Genomic DNA, 21652 nt, shown 5'->3' with positions numbered 1-21652 from the left:
GACCCTTGATCTTGGGGCAGTTTCGTGCGTCAGCTTCCTCATCCGTAAGATGGGGTAATGACAGTACCTCACTCAAAGGGGTTACTGTGAAGATTAAACGTAAAGTCCCTTTACCTAGTGCCTGGCACGAAGTCAGGGCCCAATGAAAGATAGCTGTTGTTATCGTCCCAGGATTCATTTTAAGCAGAAGTCCTGCCCCTGCAATCTCACCTGGTCGTCTGTTTTCTTCCGGCCGGCATAGGTAGGAGGCTGTGCCCTGCAATTCTGGCTCCCCTTCCCACATTTCTGTATTTGGTGGTTAAGAGCTTTAACTCTAGCCAGAATGTCTGCGTTCAAATCCAGATTTCACCTACTTCCTGATACTGGGCAAGTTAACTAACTTCTCTGTGCTTCTGTTTCTTCCGTAAAATGAGTGTAAGAGTACCTGCTTTATATGGTGGTTAAGATGAATGAGTTAATATAAGTTAACTGCTTAGAACTGTGCCTGGCCTGTAGTTAGCACTTTTTTATTATTACCATTGCTTTAGCCTTGGCCTTGGTTCTCTATTGACACTCACAGGTTGATTCACTTACAGCCGTTCTGGGGTCTGCAGACATCCTATCCAACAAGCATCCCCACTGCCAAGGGGTAGAAAATCCGACCTAAAGGGAACTTGTGGAGGGAAGTCCCTAAGACTTCACTGAATATAATTAAATGCATTAGCAGGAATTAATCTCTTCCCTATTTTCCCTCTTGTGGGAGGCCTTTGCCCCCCAAACCCAGTTGTTCTAATGCTGTTTGTCTGGCTCCTCCCAGTTCTCACCACCCCCACAGCAGAGTTCCTTCCCAAACTCTGCCTGCCTCTTCTCTCCCCACGCTGGATTCTGGACTTTGAACCCTGTGCTCCACCTGCATCTGGTGCCACTTCCATTGATCCCTGTCTACTGTTCCCTGAACAAACTTAAAAAAACTTGGCCTCTTCACCTCACACAGAATCCATAGAACTAAAAAGAGAACAGAGATAACCAGGTTTACCTATCAAAATAGCAAAGACTAAAAAACAAAAAAACAAACACTAATGCAGGTGGCAAGGGTATAGTTAGTGAGATGGGAGACACACACACACGTACGTGTGCACACACATTACTGGTGGCCTTGAACACTGATATAATCTCTCTGAAAGCCATCTGGTAATATATAATCAAAAGTTTCAAAAAGGTTCTTATTATTTGACCCAGTAATCAATTTTCTGGAGTTTTTCTTAAAAAAGCTGCCAGAAAAATATGTATGCAAAAAGTTGCTCAGCACCACAATGTGTATTGCATAGGAAAGTTAGACACTTTAAAGGCCCAACAGTAGGGGAATGTTTATGGAAGATTCATACCATGAAATACAGCCATTAAAAATTGTTCTTGGAGAAATGTTTAATGATGTGGAAATGTTTACAATATAAAGTTAGGTAAAAGAATGGATGCAAAACACTATATACAGAATGGTCCTACTTATGTGATATACATGGGTAGAAAAGAAACACACCAACAAGTTTACCAATGATTATCTGTAGTGGTGGAATTATGGGTTATATTTTATTTATTTGCATTTTGAAAATTATAATACATACCCATAACTTTTATAATCAAGGGACTAGAAATCAACAAAAATCGGTAAAAATCCATAATTGACTCCACAGTCCCCCCAACCCAGACTTCCCTGGGTCTTAACCCCAGACTTAAACTATTCTGTTTACATTTGTGGCCCACTGAATTGGTCTTGGGGCCCTTAGGGATTTTGAGGCTGATGGACTCTCAAGAATGAATAAAATGAATCTCAAAAATCAAGCACCATGTAACTACATAGAATGTCATGTATCTTCTGATAAGATGCAAATGTTGACATAGTTTTAAAGATAGTATCTTGCATTGGGCCAGGCCTCTTGAGCCTCCTGCTTAATGCAGACCTACCTACCTCAGCAGCCAATAGGTAGCAATCCTTGCCCTCCACCCAGCCCAGGCAAACCAGTTCATTAGTCCCTTTATGCTAGTCCCCTAGTCCGATCTGCAACACACCCCTCACTCTACAACCCTCCCCTATTTCCAGGTCATCTGGTGTATTGTCGCTGCTAGGAAGTCGGCCCTGATTACAGTTAAGCATCAGTCCCTCCACCCACTCAATACCAGCAAGAATCACAGTGAGGTTTCATTGTCTATGCAGAATAGAGCTTGGGAAATAAAGGCCTGAGTCATCCTATGGCCTGGGCTTTTTTCACACTGAGGCCTTAACATTGCTTTTGAGCCTCTGGGATCTTCCCTAGCTCCAAACACAGCTTCCTCCCCTCCTAGCCTGTTCCCCACATGGCTCCTTAACTGACCCTCCTGGAATCCCAGCTCCCTAACGATGGTGCACTCCTGTTTCTCTGAAGAACTGCTTTTCTTTACTTCTGGACTTCAGCTCACTGTGATGTCAGCCTCCCTAGCTAGGCCAGAACAATCTTCACAGATACTAAACTTGGGAGAGAATATCTGCATCTCCAAAAAGGTCCTTGGCCAGGGCAATTTCCCAAACCATACCTTATGCCTAGGCCCTTCTAGAAACAAGCTGTTCAGCTCTGCTTTCTTAGCTTCTCCTAGCAGCCAGCTCCCTCTACCACCCACCTCAGTCACCCAGCATTGTGTTTATAGCACCATGCAGCTGTTTCCATCTGTACTTGTTTATAAGACCCCAGTGGATTTTAGCCAAACCCCTTGCCATTGAAGGCGCTTCACTGGCTGGCTCCAATTTCCCTTTCTTGTCCTTATCTTCACCTCCCAGCCCTCCACTCCATGCACCTTTCACTCCAGTCCAGTCACATCAAAGTCCAGGTCTTCTCTGAGCACACCTTGTACCTTGTACCTCTACCTGTTTTCTCATGCTCTTTCCTTTCCCCAAAACACTAATCTCCCATTTCCACTGTTGTTCTGCTTCTCTGTGGAAAGTCTGTTCATTTCACAATCACCCTTTTCTTTCTTCTGCCATAAAACTTGTCAGACAGTCAGCTGTGTGTTTAATTGCCTTTCCTACCAGGGGTGAATGCTAGGTCTTAAACAGCTCTGAATTTCCCAGCACTACTGCAGTATCCCTTTCACTAATTTGTTTCTCTGTGAATTTCCCCCACCTCTGCCTATGGACTGGAAGGTCCTGAAGGTAGTTCTCATCCTTCATATCCTCCCACTCCATCTGGGACAAGTCTTTACCCACAGTTCACTTAAGACAAAGCTTACCACGGATGTCAGACAGATCCCTTAACTCAGGAAACATGCCCAAATCACTGAGAAACAGAGATTTACTTTTCATCCAAGATGATATGGTTATAAAGGGCTGTGAATCAAAACAACTGAGCTCTGGCTTGGCTTCTGATACTACCTTGCTTATTAATGTGAGGATCACTTTTCTGTACTTCAGTTCACTCACCTCAAAAATGGAAATAGCACTACATACCTTACTTACTTCATCAGGAAACTGTCCCTAAATGTGATCATAAAGTGGAACAGCTACAACAAAGGCACAGAGTTGACAACAGAGGCAGAGGCAGGAGGTCACGGGCATCAGGATGATGTATGCACAGTAATGGATCTGTGTTCTCAGGCCAGGCGAGGGCTAGCAGTTCCCTCTCTCAGCTTTCCAGTGAGAATGGGGAACTTCCACCCAGTAGGTTAGGGAACAAAGCAGAAGCAGCACAGAAGTTTGCAGAGGTAGCAGTAGAAAAAGGAACGAGCCCACTTTCCCTGTGTGTGAAACAAGTTAGTGGTTCCTTTAACAAGGGCTGCTGTTATCGAGTTCATGCATTTGCCCATGCTTTCTCTCTCTGGCTACTTATGTGGGAGTAATAGAAAGAAGGATCACTGGTTTGTCTGTTCACTAGGACATATAACTTCGTTTTTTTGTTTTTGAAACAGAGTCTCACTCTGTCGCCCAGGCTGGAGTGCAGTGGTGCAATCTCGGCTCACTGCAACCTCCGCCTCCCGGGTTCAAGCGATTCTCGTGCCTCTATCTCCCAAGCAGCTGGATGTATGCCACCATGCTGGGTTTTGTTTTGGTTTGTTTTGTTTTTTTTGAGACAGAATCTTGTTCTGTCATCCAGGCTGGAGTGCAGTGCCTCCTGGGTTCAAGTGATTCTCCTGCCTCACCCTCCCAAGTAGCTGGGATTACAGGTGCCTGCCACCATGCCCGGCTAATTTTTGTATTTTTTTTTTAAAGTAGAGATAGGGTTTCACCATGTTGACTAGGCTGTCTCAAACTCCTGACCTCAGATGATCTGCCCGTTTCGGCCTCCCAAAGTGTTGGGATTACAGGCATGAGCCACCACTCCTGGCCTAATTTTTGTAGTTTTAGTAGATACAGGGTTTCACCGTGTTGGCTAGGAACTCCTGACCTCAGGTGATCCGCCCACCTCAGCCTCCCAAAGTGCTGGGATTACAGGCATGAGCCACTGTGCCCAGCCAACTTTAAATGAGTTACTTAACTCTCAAGTCTCTGTTAATCTAGTCTGTAAATTGGGGACGATAGCAGTTATTGTGAGAATTAACTGTTATGAGCCACTTACATTGTTCAGTAGTTATTATAATAACTATAACATAATAATTATTAATAGTTCCAGGCAGCCCCTTGAACAGTGTAGCCTTCAGCATAGCTCTGGCCTCAGTGTGAGTTACTGTGAGTACTGAGTTACTGTGGGTAGGCTACAGCACGTCTGGCAGTGGGGTATAATTACTGAAACCTTATAATGAAGATTCCAAGATAGTCACAATTTCAAAGAGACTCTCCTGTTTTCCCTTAGGTCAATAAGCACTTGCCAATTTGATGGGAAAACATGGCTACCACGGAAAGCCCCTCAGCAGCTGCCTATTTCTCCATCAGCCCGTACAGTCGCTGAAAGGTGGTGTGAAGGAGGAAGATAATTAGCTATGGCTCAGGGTACCTGATAGGTGGGGAGACCTAGATTCTACTCCTGACCATCCCAGTCCCAACTGGCCACTGCTGCACAAGTCCAGCTCTCAAATGAAAGAGCAAATTACATCCTTCGAGCTCAGTTCTCCACCTTGGCTGTACGCTAGAATCAGCTGGGGATGTTTTTAAATTCTTGTGCCTGGACTGCACTCCAGACCAATTTAATCAGTATTTTTTAAAAAGCACTCCAGGTAAATGCTACTGTACACTAAAAGTTGAGAACTGTTTCAGGGCAGGGTTTTCCAAACTTCACAGGCGTAATAACTACCTGTATTAGCTTAAAATATTTTCTCTGGCTCTGGAGTTTGATTCTAACATACCCTTTAAAAACTTGTACACTATTTTAACATCTCAGAAAGCAGGGTGATCTTCTAGTCAGTGGCACCTAAGACTTGAGGACACACAGAAACCAGCAACCCAGCTGATTCTTAGGATTAGGTAAGTTGAGGGGAAAACAGTTCCCGAGGGCAGTGCTTCCCAATCTTTAATGTCTTTAGAGTCACCTGAGATCTTGTTAAAATGCGGATTCCGAATCAGAAGTTCTGGGTTAAAGCCTGAGATTCTGCATGTCTAATGAGCTTCTGGGTGATCTGATGTTGCTGGCTCTTGATCCGCATTTTGGGCAGCAAAATTCTAAAACATCTCCACCCGAGGAGGCTCCACCAGCAAGACTCATTTAAGTCAACTGAAATAACTGGCATAGAGGAGTACAACCTGTGGAGTCCGCAATGTCTGTGAGGCAGTTACTAGACCGCACCCTCATTTTTCCCCCAGGAAAGGGCAGCTGGGATGAGAGCCAGAGGGAGAGAGAGCTGCCCCGACCTTTGAGAAGCCAGAGTCTGGAGTCCAATTTCCCAAAGAAGCAGAGTTTGTTGTGTGAGGCAGCACAAACCCCACACTGAATACCAGCAAAGTTCACTTATGAAGTGAAGCTGGGACTCAACTGGCTTTAGTGGGCCGAAGGGAAGCAACCCCATTCTCTTCACCATACACCCTTTTTCTACATTTATTCATTCACCAAACCTTTTGATCCACGAACAAACTACAGGTTCTGAGAGGTTCAAAGATGAGTCAGATTTGGTCCATTGAGCTCCAGGGGGAGAAATGCAGTGAGGGAAAAGATTTGTAAAATGACATACAATATGAAATGATAAGTGCCAATAGCAGAAGTACAAAGAGAGGGGCCAGTACAAAGGAGCAATGCTAGTAGCTTCCTGGAGCAGCAGCCACTGTGGGACCTGAAACATTCCTAATCTTCCCAAAGAAGGGCACCACCCAAAACAAATTTCCTTGCCAGGACCAGCCTATGGTAAACGAGTATGCTTTGATACCCTGAAGCCCTTGAAACCAAGACCTCATAATCTGGAGACTCAACATAAGGAATGCTTCCTACCTATATGCCCGTAATCTCTAGCTCTATGATGCAAATAAATCCAAGGAAGCAAGAGACTTTCAGGGGATGAGCCCCTTAAAGGATGGAAGTGGTTGTGCATCCTATCCTTCTCCCAGAACCCAGCAGATCATTTCCCTAGTTACATAAACATTTGAGTCTTTACCCCTTGCCATACTGACAAAGCTCTTAATTGGCTTGACCTATCACATTGCTAGATATAAAGGCTACAATCCCCAGACTAAGAAGTAGGTCTCCAGTTGGAGTAGGGAGTCTCAGTCAATGTAGGCAGAGTACAAGACCCTACAGCCTGCTCTCTTACCTGACCTTGTATAGACCAGCTTTTAGGGGAGCCAAGTTGGGATACTCAATTCCAACTCTTTTCCGTCTCTCCGTCTCACATACAGGAAACCTTACGAGAAAGGTTTAGGGGCCTGAAAAAGGTGACAAGACGGCAAAGATGGGAAGCGGAGCCAGTGCTGAGGACAAAGAACTGGCCAAGAGGTCCAAGGAGCTAGAAAAGAAGCTGCAGGAAGATGCTGATAAGGAAGCCAAGACTGTCAAGCTGCTACTGCTGGGTGAGTGAGATGGGAAGATGAGCCAGAGAAGGCAGGGGTCCTTCCTGCTTTCCTGAAGGGTCAGTGGGTTCTACCTCACCCCATGGGAAGGAGGGGTGGCAGGTCATTTTTCCTCTCCTCTACACAGTCTCAGGCTAGGTGATCAGGAGATCTAGAGCTGAGTTAATATGGGGCCTAAAGAGCCACCCCAAGGGGATCCAGAATGCCAAGGCTATTCCGGAGTTTTTCTACTCTTGAGTGAGGAATAGTGCAAGGGCCACCATGAACCCTCCCATTTCCAAATCTAACCAAATCTAACACATCCTTTAGGCTTCAAGGACCCTGGACTTGCACATTGTACCCAATCTGCAGTCAGAGAACCCTAAGCCAAGAAATCAGAAGAGAACAGGACCTTCCCTCACCAACAGGCTCAAAAGTCCCAATATACAGTCAGTGCCAACAGTCCCAGAGATAGTCCCACTGGTTTTTGCCAAGTATAGTGGTTTCTTCTTGTTTGCAGTAAAAATTCTGGAAGCAGGGGGCCCTGAGTGAGGAGGAATAGTGTCTATGTATAGCAGTCCCTTCCTGGCTCTCTATTCAATAGCCACCTTCAAAGTCCCTGCCAGATGGAAGGTTCATCAACTTGATGAGCTCCTAAGCAGATCACTGGTCTGTGCTGAGAAAATAAAAGCACCTCAATTTGTCAGGGAAATTGATCATGGCTGTAAATAAAACCAAGACAAGAACATTTGAGACATGTGGCTTAGGAAAAGAAACCACTGGTACCACAGAAGTAGGGTAGCTGGAGCAAGTGGGGTCTATGTAGCAGAAGATTGGATGCCTGAGCTGGGCTTCCAAGCCCTCATAAGGGATCTGGGAATTGACGCACTAGGCTAAGGTGCCTTCTTTTCCCCCAGCTGATCTGTGGCACAGTCGTAAGGACACACTAAAGGAGCACATCTCTGTAAGCTGGACCCAGACTCTAAGGAGCCCAGGAGGTTACGCAGGGGGAAACAGAGATGGTGGGGCCACTAAGAGATCTTTTAAGCCTAAGCAGATTTCTTCTAGATTCAGGATAAGCTGCTTAGAGGGAACAAGCACAGGCGAAATGGGAGGAGGTCGAGGCATTAGGGTAGTATAAACTCAGCATTAAAGGTATAAGTTTTTGATGGGGAGAGCAGAGTGTGAATGAGGACATTAGGACACTTTAGTCAATAAAGGAAACCCACTTAGTCCCATCCAAGATCAGGCTGAGCAACATGGTGAAACCCTGTCTCTACAAAAAAAAAAAAAAAAAAAAAAAAAAAAAATAGGCCGAGTGCAGTGGTGCACGCCTGTAATCCCAGCACTTTGGGAGGCCAAGACAGGTGGATCACCTGAGGTCAGGAGTTTGAGACCAGCCTGGCCAACACAGTGAAACCCTGTTTCTACTAAAAATACAAAAATTAGTCAGGCGTGGTGGCGCGCGCCTGTAGAGTCCCAGCTATGCAGGAGGCTGAGGCAGAAGAACTGCTTAAAACCCGGGAGGCAGAGGTTGCAGTGAGCCAAGATAGCACCACTGCACTCCAGCCTGGGAGACAGAGCAAGACTGTCTCAAAAAGAAAAAAAAAAATGTAGCCGGGCATGATGTCACACGCCTGGAATCCCAACTACTCAGGAGATTGAGGTAGGAGGATCACTTGAGCCCGGGAAGTCGAGGCTGCAGTAAGCTGAGATCCTGCCATGACACTCCAGCCTGGGCTATAAACCTGAGACCCTGTCTCAAAAAAAAAGGGAACCAGCAAGGTGATGAAAATATAGTATTTTGGTGAAATGATCCAGCTCTCTCCAATCTTACCCCAAGATCACTCTCCTGAGTCAAAAATAGGCACAGAGGAGAAATGTTAAAGGACTCCCCCTGTATCTGTTACATCTGGGAGATTTTGACTCCCAGCAGTCATTTGGAAATGTCTGGAGACACTTTTGGTTGTCATAACTAGGGAAGTGGGGTGCTATTGGCCTCTAGTGGGTAGAGGCCAGGAATGCTGCTAAACATCCTACCATGCATGAGACAGCCCAAACTAACTAGTACTGAAATTAAGAAACTGCTCTAAATCCAGGGTGAATGGCCTAAGCTCAAGCCTGCCAGAAATTGAGGGCAGCAGTCATCCCTATGTATTCTCCTCTAACAAGACCCCCAAGCAAGCAGTGGCTCTGACTTCTCCCAAGCCATCTCCTGGAAGGCTGGGGAGAACTGGTGGAAATCGAAAGCACAAGCATTTTTCCTTCCAGGTGCTGGGGAGTCAGGAAAGAGCACCATCGTCAAACAGATGAAGTGAGTAGCAACAAAGCCCCAAAGCACTGGGATAGGGTGAAGAAGTCAGCCAGTGGAGGTATTCAAAGTGAAAGGCTCTTTAGCCTCAAGGAGCCCAGGTATAAAGGATCTGATTCCAATGCCCCTCATCTGTACCTCTTGCCCCCACCCTCCGCTTTGAGAAAGCAGTAGCAACAGAGAGAGAGGATTCTTATGACCCCTTAAATACCCCCAAATTCCTAATCCCTTAGGTCTGGTTACTGAGGTCCAACTAAAGACAGAGTGTCTGCCCCTTGCAGGATCATTCACCAGGATGGCTATTCACCAGAAGAATGCCTGGAGTTCAAGGCTATCATCTATGGAAATGTGCTGCAGTCCATCCTGGCTATCATCCGGGCCATGACCACACTGGGCATCGACTATGCTGAATCAAGCTGTGCGGTATGTGGTTACTATTATGTGGTTAAGGGTGGAAGCAGAAAGGCTAGAAGAAACATACAAACTATATGGAAAGATGGGTAAGAAAAATAGTAACTAAAATCCCACCTGCTGAATTTCAAATCTCTTAATGCAGTCCTGGAGAAGTAAGCAACCTCCACCTTTATTTTTACTGGGACAGGGTCTTGCTCTCTCGCCCAAGCTGAAATGCAGTGGTGTGATCATGGCTCACTGCAATCTCACCCTCCCAGGCTTAAGTGATTCTCCCACCTCAGCCCCAGTAGGTGGGACCACAGGTGTGCACCACCACGCCCAGCTATTTTTTTTTTTTTTTTGTCAAACTCCTGGCCTTAAGCACTCCTCTTGCCTCAGACTCCCAAGGTGTTGGGATTACAGGCGTGAGCCACCGTGCCTGGCCTCAAGCCCTACTTTATAAGAAATATTTACAAAATAAAGCTGCTCACAGCCTCCTCTGCTTTTTTACTTTATTTTACATTTAAATTGCTACCCTTGGGTTCCTGGCCATGGAACTTTTGTAAGTGAAATCCCTACTTCTAGTACTGGCCTTTTTCTAGCTTTAAATCACTGAAGAACAAAGGTGATGGGTCTCTGTCTTCTATCTTGTCTATTTCATGGTCAATCTAGCCTTTACATTCCCAGTCTCTCTGCAGCAGAGGACCCACGTTTTGTGGCAGTAAACTTTCAGACTAAGGATGGAAGCCGGAAACTCCAGAGAGGAAATACCTGGGACCCCTGCCCTGCTTTAGACACATCCCAGGGCTGGGTATAGTGCCACCCTCTGCATCTGGGGAGCATACTCAAAAATTAATCAGTAGTTTTCTTACATAGAATCTTCACTGCAGATTGCTTCCATCTTAGGTCTTTGTAGTAATGTAAAATGCTCCATTCAGCAGTCTTCCCAGAAGCCTCTTGGAAAGCTATTACTCCTGTGAAGTTCTTAACCAGGTTTCTGCATTACAGGACGATGGGCGACAGCTCAACAACCTGGCTGACTCCATTGAGGAGGGAACCATGCCTCCAGAGCTCGTGGAGGTCATTAGGAGGTTGTGGAAGGATGGCGGGGTGCAAGCCTGCTTCGAGAGAGCTGCAGAATACCAGCTCAATGACTCCGCATCTTAGTAAGACTCTTGACTGGGGAGAGGGTGGGTTGATGCTTAAGCAATCTTCTAGCCAGTCTTCTCTCTGGTTGGGAGAAATTTCACCCAACCCAAAATTTCAGGCATTGAAAGCTGGAGACCCAGACTGAATTCAGCCTGTGGATCTGTTTTGTTAGGCTTCAGCAATGTTTTGAATTTAATGCTATGGGGAGATCTGCCACAGTTGTCACTATTTTATATTGCTTTACACTGGCTCACTACAGCCTACAAGGCTAAAGATGCAAAATTCAAAAGAGGTGCTCTGCCTCATAGCCCTCAGCCCTGTTCTCTTGAGGTGTACACTGAGCCTCTCCTTCCAGAACCCTAAGATAGCCCTGCAGTTCTGTCATACACTCTCCCAGGAGTAATGTGATTCATGATGGCTCTTTCAGGGAAGAATTTTCTATCTGGTAATCTAAGCTCTACTTAGGCCACTAAGCAGAAATGAGTCTCCTACACCTGGAGCATCTTATGTCAGGATGCCAAGGTAGGGGACACAAACTACCAGGGCAAACCAAAGGAAGGTGGTCAGGAATTAGTACCATCATTGCAAAGCTGCTTCCAAAAAGATAAGGGACATAATTTATCAATCCTACCTCAGACAGTATGGGATCATAGAAAAGCATGGATTTTGAAGTCAAACCTGAGTTTATTTAACCTAACCATCTGTCTCCTAATCTTGTAATAATGCTATCACTTACTGTTCCTGGAGCACTCAAAGCCCAGTCACTGCTAGGTGTGCTGTGTATATCATCTCAAGGCCCTTTACCCATCTACACAATAAGACTTTAAGGTAGATGGTACCTTTCTAATTAGCCTCATTTTACACATGAAAAACTGAAGTTCAGAGAAGTTAATCAACTGCCCAAGGTCATGTAGATAAATGGCAGAGACTGCATTTGCATTGGGCTGCTTGACTACAAAGCTGAATATTTTTCATAATACACCACAATTTCTCTTGACCCTAGCCAAGTCTTTAACTCTCCTGAATTTCTCCATCTGTAAAATGGGGATATGAAACTTGATGGCTTAGGAGTTTAAACGAGAATCTGCACATTAAAATGCCTGGCATACAGCAGGCACTTGTGTTACTTGTGCTTCCCTCCTCCTCTCAGTCATCTCAGTTCACATCTGCCTTCCTCCTGCCTTTTCTTTTAAAAAACTAACTTTTTCTTTTTTATGGTAACTTTCAAACATATACGAAAGTAGAAATAATATAATGAATTACCCCTCAACAGTTATCAACTCATGGCCAATCTTATTTCATTTTACCTCCATTTCCTACTGGATTATTCTGAAGCAAATTCCAGGTATCATTTCATGCTAAAAATGTCATTATGAATCTCTAAAATATTGACCCTTTTTATAAAAAGAATATAATCACACCCAAATAGTTAACAATTCTTTAATAGCATCAAATATCACCAAATTGGTGTTCAAATTTCCCCGGTTATCTCAAATGTTTCCTCCCCAGTTTGATTCAGGATATAAACAAAGTGCCTGTGTTGCATGTCTCTAAAGTCTCTTTCAATTTACTGCCTCTTGATGGAACTTTTAGCACCCACTGAAACCACTAAATCTCATTCCAAAATCTACAAAAGCTTGCAGTCAGGGGAAACCCAAGGAAAACTTACCTAACTTGATTTAAATGTGCTGGAACCCCAGCCACAAGTGGGCTTGTTCCTCAGTCCATCCCCCATTTCCTCTAGTTAATGACTTATGAAGGTTTAAAGGAAAGAATCCTAAATTTAACAGTATGGCTTCTAGTCCTGCTTTCTATCACCAAATTAGCTGTGTGACTTTGGGTAAGATACCTTTTACATCTCTTAGCCTTATCTGTGGAAAATTTGTCACTGATGCTAATCACTTTTCTCTAGCTACCTGAACCAATTAGAACGAATCACAGACCCTGAGTACCTCCCTAGTGAGCAAGATGTGCTCCGATCCAGAGTCAAAACCACGGGCATCATTGAAACCAAGTTTTCTGTCAAAGACTTGAATTTCAGGTAAGTGCATGGTTCCCTGGGGCACCTCGGATACACGTGTGAAATCCCGAAAAGGGGCACAGGCAGGCCTCTTGGCCTTTGGTGAAGCCTAATCTAAATTACTGTTCTGCTTCTCCCCCTTTTCCTCTCCCACTTCATGGGGTGAACATCAAAGGCCTATGGGTCAGATGCTGGGCATACCTATGAAAATAGCTGCTTCTTCCCTCAGGATGTTTGATGTGGGAGGGCAGAGATCAGAGAGAAAGAAGTGGATCCACTGCTTCGAGGGAGTCACCTGCATCATTTTCTGTGCAGCCCTCAGTGCCTATGATATGGTGCTGGTGGAAGATGACGAAGTGGTGAGTGGCCCTTGCACCAAGCAGCTTTGGCAGAACAAGTTCTCCCCATGAGCCTTTCTCTAAGTCTTGTGTCACTCTACTGCCCAACTTAGGTAATTTCAGTCTAGCAGACCAATCAATGTCTCATGCAAATAATTCTAGAAAAACAACTTCTTCTGCAGGTTCTAGGTTAGCATTTTAGAGCTCCAAATTTACTGAGAGTGAGCTTGGTCTCAAATTAGACATTGAAGTATCACTTGGACATCACAAAGCTCGTAAGAGGAATTGAATGTAAAGAGATAAGGGACCATCAACTAGGCAAAGCAAAGGAGTTACACTTAGTACTCTCCCAAGTTGCCTAAGGAAGGAGATGAAAATGATAGAACAGAGAAAATAGCATATATGAATCTTCATTGCAACATAATAGAGGGGTTGAACTAGTAACCCCACTTAGAATGCTAAAAATGTACTGTCCATAGGAGTAAGGAGAGACTGGCAGACCAGCTCTCATGCCAATTAAATTGGCAGCTGGAAGACTACCCAAGAGTGGTTCTCTTTAGCCTGTAGAATTCTGTAGGACACGAGTTCTACAGCACAAGTGTTAGAGCCCAGCCAGTTACCTTCTCTGAAGTGAGAAAGGTTAGAGGCGTGAAAAACGTTAATTTCACCCAAGCATCTGCTTACAAATGGAGGTCCACAGCTTGCTGATGAAAGGGATACTCCTATCCCTTGCCACAGCTTGTTCTCTTCCCTTCCCCTTGTAGTTTTAACTTCACATTAGGGCACTCTGAATATCATCTAACCAAGATGGCTTACAGAGCTATTCACTTCCCATCTTTAACCCTAAAGATTAAAGTATAAGAGACTTTCCATCTTTAACCCTAAAGTCTATAAACCAAGTCTGTAAGACCGTTAAAGGGTTGTACAGGAGTATTATGGGGGGAAAAGCCACAAATGAGATTGTTCTTGTTTTATTAGATAAGTAGACTGAACTCAAGTCAACTGATAGCATACTTCAAAATCCTAAAGACTTGCTCCCTAAAAGCAGGCTGGGCTGGGGCAATGGGCAGCCTCTGCAGATATATAGCACGACTTCTCGCTCTCTAAGTAGCAATCAGAGAAGGAAATGAGAGAGCAGAAATGCTTGTGGTATGGCACTGGGAAATTCTCCAACCCTCACCATGTGGCAACAGGACCAAAGTAGCCCAAACTGAGATCTGGGACCCCATGAAAGAAGCCTATCAAAATCATCCTGGAGATGCATATGGGCACATGCTAACTTGGGCCTGTTTCAACCCATTATCAGCACTACTTATAAAATGTCAAGTTCTCAGTTGCACCCTGGCTGCTAAAGATCTGCATAACACATATTATAGACCTATATGCCAGCCACTATCATGGACACAATACATATGCAATCTCATTTAGCTTTCATTATAACCCTATAAGACAGGAAAACAGACTCAGAAAAAGCTCAATAATTTTCCGCAAGTCACACAGCTATTAAAAAGACAGGGAACTAGAACGAACCCACATCTCTCTGGCTTTACTCTGGTACATTAAAAAGAGATAAGCTGTTCTCTGTCTTGCTTTTTACATTTGGAGCACTGGTCTCTCCAAGGGGAACAAGAGCAGGAAGTAGGTAGCTATTCGTAAGCCAAATCTGATATTTCCAATGGTGTTTCCTCTTACTAGAATCGTATGCATGAGTCTTTGCATCTGTTCAACAGCATATGTAACCACAAGTTCTTTGCGGCTACTTCCATCGTCCTCTTTCTCAACAAGAAGGATCTCTTTGAGGAAAAAATCAAGAAAGTCCATCTCAGCATTTGTTTTCCAGAGTATGATGGTAAGTGTCAGGGGCTGGAAATAATAATAATGCCTTTTAGTAGTGACTAGCAATTGTCTCATTTTTTAGGCTAAGGTGACATAAAGAACTTAAGGGAAAACCTTGGGCACAGTTACAGGGTTTAAATTCAGATTCTCTGGAATACAGCAGGGATTAGATGCAGGAGAGCCACTGACTTCATATGATACCTACTAAAAACCAAAGGTGGAGAGACACCTCTCCTCAATTTCTTTTCAACTAAAGTGAGAAACATTGGAGTGCAATCGAGAACCTTCCCTCCAAAAACAGGCCCCCAGCTGTTGTCGTCTGCATTTTAAGGATCAAGTCAATCACCTAAAGTGAGTCAGCAACTAACAAGGGTTCATTTATTCTACTTTTTCACTATTTTTCTGGAAAACCAGGTAACAACTCCTATGATGATGCGGGGAATTACATCAAGAGCCAGTTCCTTGACCTCAATATGCGAAAAGATGTCAAAGAAATCTACAGTCACATGACCTGTGCTACAGATACACAGAATGTCAAATTTGTGTTTGATGCAGTTACAGATATTATCATCAAAGAAAACCTCAAGGACTGTGGCCTCTTCTAATCCTCACCATTCCTCAGGTATAAATTCTATAAACAGGCTTGGAATCTGGGTAATTAAAAACAGAAGATTATAGTCAATATACTATGACATGAAGAATGAATCCATTCTTTGGAGATGAAGTATACATGACTGCAACTGTGTTTCATACATTCTTTTCAAAGTGGGATAGCTAGTGCAGCTTAAAGAGCACAGGCCAGTAGTTAGAAGACCCCCCAGGTTCCAGTACTGGTTTTCCAACTTAATACAAAAATGTGAATACTTTTTGAGTCTTGAGTCTTTCAACTATAAAATGAAGATGACTTCCCTGCCTACTTCACAGGGTTATTCTGAGGAGCACGAACATAACTGAAGGGAAGGCACGAAAAACTGCTTGTGCAGGCCGGGCGCAGTGGCTCACGCTTGTAATCCCAGCACGTTGGGAGGCTGAGGTGGGCGGATCACGAGATCAGGAGTTTGAGACCAGTCTGGCCAACACAGTGAAACCCTGTCTCTACCAAAAATACAAAAATTAGCTGGGCATGGTGGCAGGCGCCTGTAATCCCAGCTACTCAGGAGGCTGAGGCAAGAGAATTGCTTGAACCCAGGAGGTAGAGGTTGCAGTGAGCCAAGGTCACGCCACTGCACTCCAACCTGGGCAACAGAGCTAGAATCTGTCTCAAAAAAAAGAAAAAAGAAAACTGCTTGTGTTTAGGGTCACAGAAATAAATCCTATATAAAAGCTGCCATATATTAAATTCAACACCTGGTTTTTAGAATAAACTACTGCAACAAACTATTCCAAGCAAAATAGCAAGGCTTCCTATAGTCTGTAAAAAACTAGTATTAACCAAACCTAAATAAACCTGCCATTCCCTTTTTACTAACAGACCTCTATGTGCCTTAGCTCAGAGATCTGGATCACTGGATAGAAGATGCGAGTTTGTTAGTTTCTAAGGCACACATCCCAAAACGATCATCTTTATTAAGCAAAGATTATCCCTCTGCCCCTATCAAACAGACCTTTATCTCTACAAATGTTTCTTAGCTACAGAAGATACTTTCTGAATAAACTTAGAGGACATCAAATACTCTTATTTAGAGTATATTATTGTGCTGCTGCCGCTTCTCTGTCATAGAATTTGGAACAAGGGAACAATTCTAAACTTTCATTTCAACTGCTACATGTTTCAGAAGAACCAAGACAGGTGAGCTTGTTTTAGGCACTGAAAATCTTTGCAGCTGGGTCCATGTGATGGTGGATGAAAACAACATCTCCCCAAACACGCCAACAAGTTTTCCTTTGAACTCCTTTGAGGGGAAATGCAGTTTGCATTTATCTTGACAGAAGGTGATGAAGTTAGGTATATAGATTTAGCATTTACAACTACCAGTGAAGAAAGCTCTTGGCATCCAAAATTTAGTACATAGAAGAAAATGTCAATTAAAATGGAAATTGCTCCTTGCCAGAAACACCCACTCACACTTAGGCTGCTACTAGCAATATTAATACTAGAGAGCCATATAAGCTTGAAATACACAAGAACAAATTTGTAGCTAAATTAATTCATTTAATAGTTAAATTCATTTAATAGTCTTTCTGATTTCCTAAAAAGAAAGCAGCTTGGGAGAATTATCCGAGAAACTACTCTGGCTACTGCTGATGAAAAAACAAGCCAAAGAACAAACCTGGCCAGGCACAGTAGCTCACACCTGTAACCCTAGCACTTTGGGAAGCCAAGGCAGATGGATCACCTGAGGTCAGGGGTTCGAGACCAGCCTGGCCAACACGGCAAAACCCCATCTCTACTAAAAATACAAAAATTAGCCAGGCGTTGTGGGGCATGCCTGTAATCCCAGCTATTCAGGAGGCTGAGGCAGGAGAATCACCTGAACCCAGGAGGCAGAGGTTGCAGTGAGCCAAGATCATGCCACTGCACTTCCAGCCTGGGCGACAGAGTGAGATTCCATCTCAAAAAAATCAAAACAAAACAAAAAACCTGGGAAAGACTTCTCATACTCAAGAGCTGTTCAGGAACTACTCTGAATATCATGCTGCAACCATTACTAACCTGTTCACTTTAACTCAACATACAGGAGTTCTGAATCTGTTTTGTATCATGGATCCTTCCAGCAGTCTGATGAAACCATGTACCTCTTTTCATCATATTTTTAAACACATAAAATTAAATTCAGAGAATTACAAAGAAAACTAGCATATCAAATAGTCTCTTTGTAGACTCATGGAGCTCTGAAGCCCCAGGTTAAGAACCCTCACTATACAGCTATGCTCTTGTCTATTCAGGCCCCAAACATAATTTATCCCATTTATTCCATCTCCATATAGGACAGCCCTACTTTCCCTCACATAGTACTAGATTGTTGCTTATTTTATTAACTTTTCCTTGGTCTTTCAATCTAGGTACAAATTGGTTATCGACCCAACTATAAGTCTAACTCAGGATCCTTGGTTATTAATGTTCACACAGAACCTGCCTTATAGTACTAGTACAGAAGCACAGCCAGTGGGACAGGTCTTCCGTCAGAAGACAAGTCTCTAGCAGACTAAAACAGGGTTGTATTTAGTCCCCTTCTTTTGGGATAGCTGGTGGATATCCCAACTTTTAACTGGTTTATAAACAAACTCACACAAGCCACCTTGTACAAACTTTATGTAAAGCGTTCATCTTGGAGGATAGAGGATAAGATAGTAGCACTTAAAGCAACATTATATAGCTGTTTTTTACTGAGGTTGGGATCTGCCTATATTCATCTTATGATGTTTTCAAGCTAAAACTCTTCTGGCAAGTCTACATGAAATGCAACAGGGGCCCTTGAGCACCACCCATTCACCTATTACCTTAGAACAAAGTAAAAATAATTTTCTCAAACTCTTGGTCCAGACTGGGCTCTCCCGTGATTAAAGGTAAGAGGACTTCACTTTGATGCTCTGGATAGGCTTCCAGAAGAGGCATTCACCCTTACCCTAGCTTAACTGTTTGTCAGGCCAACGATTATTCCCAAACCTTACATGTTAGAGCTAGAGAAAAAGTGCATTTGTACTTTTCCTTCATAAATAGCTTATTTTTATCTCATGGACATTTTGACTGTATTCATGAAAAGTTCTTATATAAAACAGCTCTAAGATTAAAATAAAAAGTAAGTCATATATTCTGCTGTCATTATCTTTCTCCTTTTGCCTCATTTTAAATTTACACTATACTGTTGAATTTTTATTTACTTTAAGCCATCAAGTTTTTTTTTGGTAAACAGATCAGAAATAAATATTTAACCCTATTTTCTGGCACTGCAACCTTAATTCTTAAGACTGCTAAAGTTAGAACGAACTTCAAAATATTCCAGCCCCATCACTAGCAATTTATAGAGAGAAAACTGAAGCCCAGGGAGGAAGAGTATCTTCATCAAGATCACAGTGCTAGGCAGTAGCAGAACTAGAACTCCAAAACAGGTCTTCTGAATCCAAAGCCTGTGGTGACGTCCAGCTACCAACAGCCCACCATACACTATAAAATCAAAGCCAATTTCTCGTTCTTCTAGGCTCCTCCCATTCCCAACCAAATTCTTGGTTATTTTTTCATTATGCCATCTCTAAATCATGGACATTTAACAAAACCATCTCCAAGCTAAGACAAATAGATCTCAAAATAGAATATGAAAATAGCATAAAATCACAAAGACATAACTAAGTTTGCTTGTTTGTTGAAGGCAAAATTTCCTCTTCATATTCTTAGAGGGAGAGACTATAATGGACTTCCCTAGTATAGCACGATTAAAGAGACATTACTTACAATAAATCCAATGTAAATTACATTACATTTCACATAAATCTGAAAGTTTTCCTTTTTTAGACAAAAATACAATATGATTGATACAAAAGAACAAATACTATGATTCTACTTATATGAGGTATCTAAAATAGTCAAATTCATAGAGACAAAGGAAAATGCTGGTTACCAGGGGCTGAAAGAAGACGGGGCATGAGGAGTTATTGTTTAACAGGTATAGAGCTTCAGTTCAGGGAGATGAAAAAAGTTCTGGAAGTGGATGATGGTGATGGCTGTGCAACAGTGTGAATGTACTTAATGCCACTGAACTGTATACTTAAGATGGCAAATTTTATGTTATATATGCTTTATCACAATTTTAAAAATAGAAAAAATACACTATAATTAGAAATTTGTATTTCTGTGGATAAAAGGAAGAATGGATAAAAGCGGCATAAAAATTGTCTTAAAAGCAACATAAAAGACATGTTAACTTGAAACAGCTCCTACTCTGATAATAAAATCCACTCACATGTACCCCCAAAGAGTCCAAATCAGAGTATTCCTTCCCATCCCCACAGTGAGACATAACAACATTCAAAACCCACTCTATACTTGGAGATGTGCCGTAGACCAAAGTGTGCCGGCCATGCTGGGTGGAGAAGGTGGTGAAGGGTGAAGAGCTCTTACCTCCCACTGCCCTCTCTACCCGGCACAGCCCCCGGAGCACAGATTCCAGCAGGATTTCGGTGTTGGGCCAGGGACTGCAAGTGTGACAGAGCCTCTGGTGGTCCTGCTAGGTAAAAGCATGAAGACATTTCTGTGAGGTCAGAAGACACTGGAGACTGCAGAAGGGAACTTTTCTTTTTGCCATGAAAAATCACTAGTATAAGCAGAAAATAGCTGGATTTAAATGTAAAACAAAGCAAAGACCTTTTCACCCTGCTTCACGAATTTTAGAGCAATTTATAGTTCAACTTCATTTCAGGTCTTCAAAATGAATATGGGCAAAGTAATGCTGTAAAAGACCACTAGCTATGTTGAATACCTTTGTTGGTGCTGCCTTAGGATTTTTTTTTTTTTTCCCTGTAGAGTATAATCCTGAGTATCATAACATTTACAAAGCACTTTCAAATATGTTATTTCTATTTGATGAGAGCCACAGAATACCACAGCAGGAAGGAATAATTTAGTCCATCTTTAGATAACAGATGAGCGATGTAAGACTGAAAGAATACACAAGATTCCATAGCTAGTTGGAAGCAGAGAAAAGACCAGAACCCAGCATTCCAAACAACTCTCCAACCTCTTAAGATTCTGAGAGGTCTCAGGACCTTTATCCTACATGAGCAAGAATAAACAGAACAGGTAATTTCTTGTGTTTTGTTATGTCTACTGGAAATCTCTCTTACATATAAATAAGCCTCTTAGTAAAAATGTCTGGATAACCCAAGGAGAATTTTGGGGGTAGAGAGAGGTAAAAGATAAGAGGAGACAGATAAACCAGGTTGTTCATAATTTAATATTCCTGCTGTCAAAGATTTTACAGCTTAGTGAATGCTAGTACACTGAGATACGTCTATCCCAGTAGTGTATTAATACTTATTAATATTTGATTATTTCTGGTACCTTGTGATTCTCACTGAATTTCAGAAAAACACTAGCACTGAGCATACAAAGGCTTTTACATGTGACTCAATCATTCCCCTTATGTACCCCCTTACCCATTTCAAAATGACTTTCATTCTAGTTTAGAGCTACTTAGCTTTGCTTTCTCTACCAAGTGTAAATAAATATTCATGTTATTACATATACCGTTATCTGTCACAGGGTTTTATCTTTAATTTGGTATATCTTTCAATTTTCACTTCATAAATGCAGTAAAATAAATGAAATAAATGTTTGGACATCCTAGGTTTCCTGTTGTCTTAATTTTGTATAAAACTAAATACTCTGTATCCAAAGTGTAGGAATGTTATGTGACCCAACAGTCTTCAGTAATTTTCTTGGTAGAAGGCACTTTAAGTCATGTACAAATGGTACTTCTTCTCGGGAAAAAATAGGTCATTCACTAGTGATTTTGAGGTTATTTGTGCACTGAAGTTGCTTTTCAATGTTTGTGTTGACTTTAAAAAAAAAAACGGAGTCTCACTCCGTCGCCCAGGCTGGAGTGCAGTGGTGCCATCTCCGCTCACTGCAACCTCCGCCTCCCAGGTTCAAGCGATTCTCCTGCCTCAGCCTCCAGAGTAGCTGGGATTACAGGCGTCCACCACCATGCCTGGCTAATTTTTGTATTTTTAGTAAAGACGGGGTTTCTCCATGTTGGCCA

The 21652-nt window shown here is 42.8% G+C and overlaps 2 protein-coding genes across 2 annotated transcripts in view; both read left to right on the top strand.

Annotated features, from left to right (window-relative positions):
* The window catches only part of PSMA5 (proteasome 20S subunit alpha 5), a 509972-nt gene that overhangs the window by 290137 nt on the left and 198183 nt on the right, over window positions 1-21652 (top strand). The window lies entirely within an intron of this gene.
* On the top strand, window positions 144-21230 carry GNAT2 (G protein subunit alpha transducin 2). Its single transcript, XM_050746554.1, has 9 exons — window positions 144-241; window positions 6761-6931; window positions 9182-9224; window positions 9503-9644; window positions 10623-10780; window positions 12676-12804; window positions 13013-13142; window positions 14817-14970; window positions 15372-21230. Exons 2-9 carry the CDS (start codon window positions 6814-6816, stop codon window positions 15560-15562), a joined length of 1065 nt encoding a protein of 354 aa, XP_050602511.1. The 5' UTR covers window positions 144-241; window positions 6761-6813; the 3' UTR covers window positions 15563-21230.

Source organism: Macaca thibetana, chromosome 1 (assembly GCF_024542745.1).
Source record: "Macaca thibetana thibetana isolate TM-01 chromosome 1, ASM2454274v1, whole genome shotgun sequence".
Classification (NCBI taxonomy): Eukaryota; Metazoa; Chordata; class Mammalia; order Primates; family Cercopithecidae; genus Macaca; species Macaca thibetana.
The sequence above is the reverse complement of the archived record's forward strand: the minus strand, read 5'-3'. Positions and strand labels throughout refer to the sequence as shown.

Excerpts from the sequence above, each read along its gene's own strand:
- GNAT2 (XM_050746554.1), top strand. The coding sequence starts at position 6,814 with ATGGGAAGCGGAGCCAGTGCTGAGGACAAAGAACTGGCCAAGAGGTCC. Across the intron at positions 10,781-12,675 it reads CTCAATGACTCCGCATCTTA|CTACCTGAACCAATTAGAAC; the intron begins GTAAGACTCTTG and ends ACTTTTCTCTAG. Across the intron at positions 14,971-15,371 it reads TTGTTTTCCAGAGTATGATG|GTAACAACTCCTATGATGAT; the intron begins GTAAGTGTCAGG and ends CTGGAAAACCAG.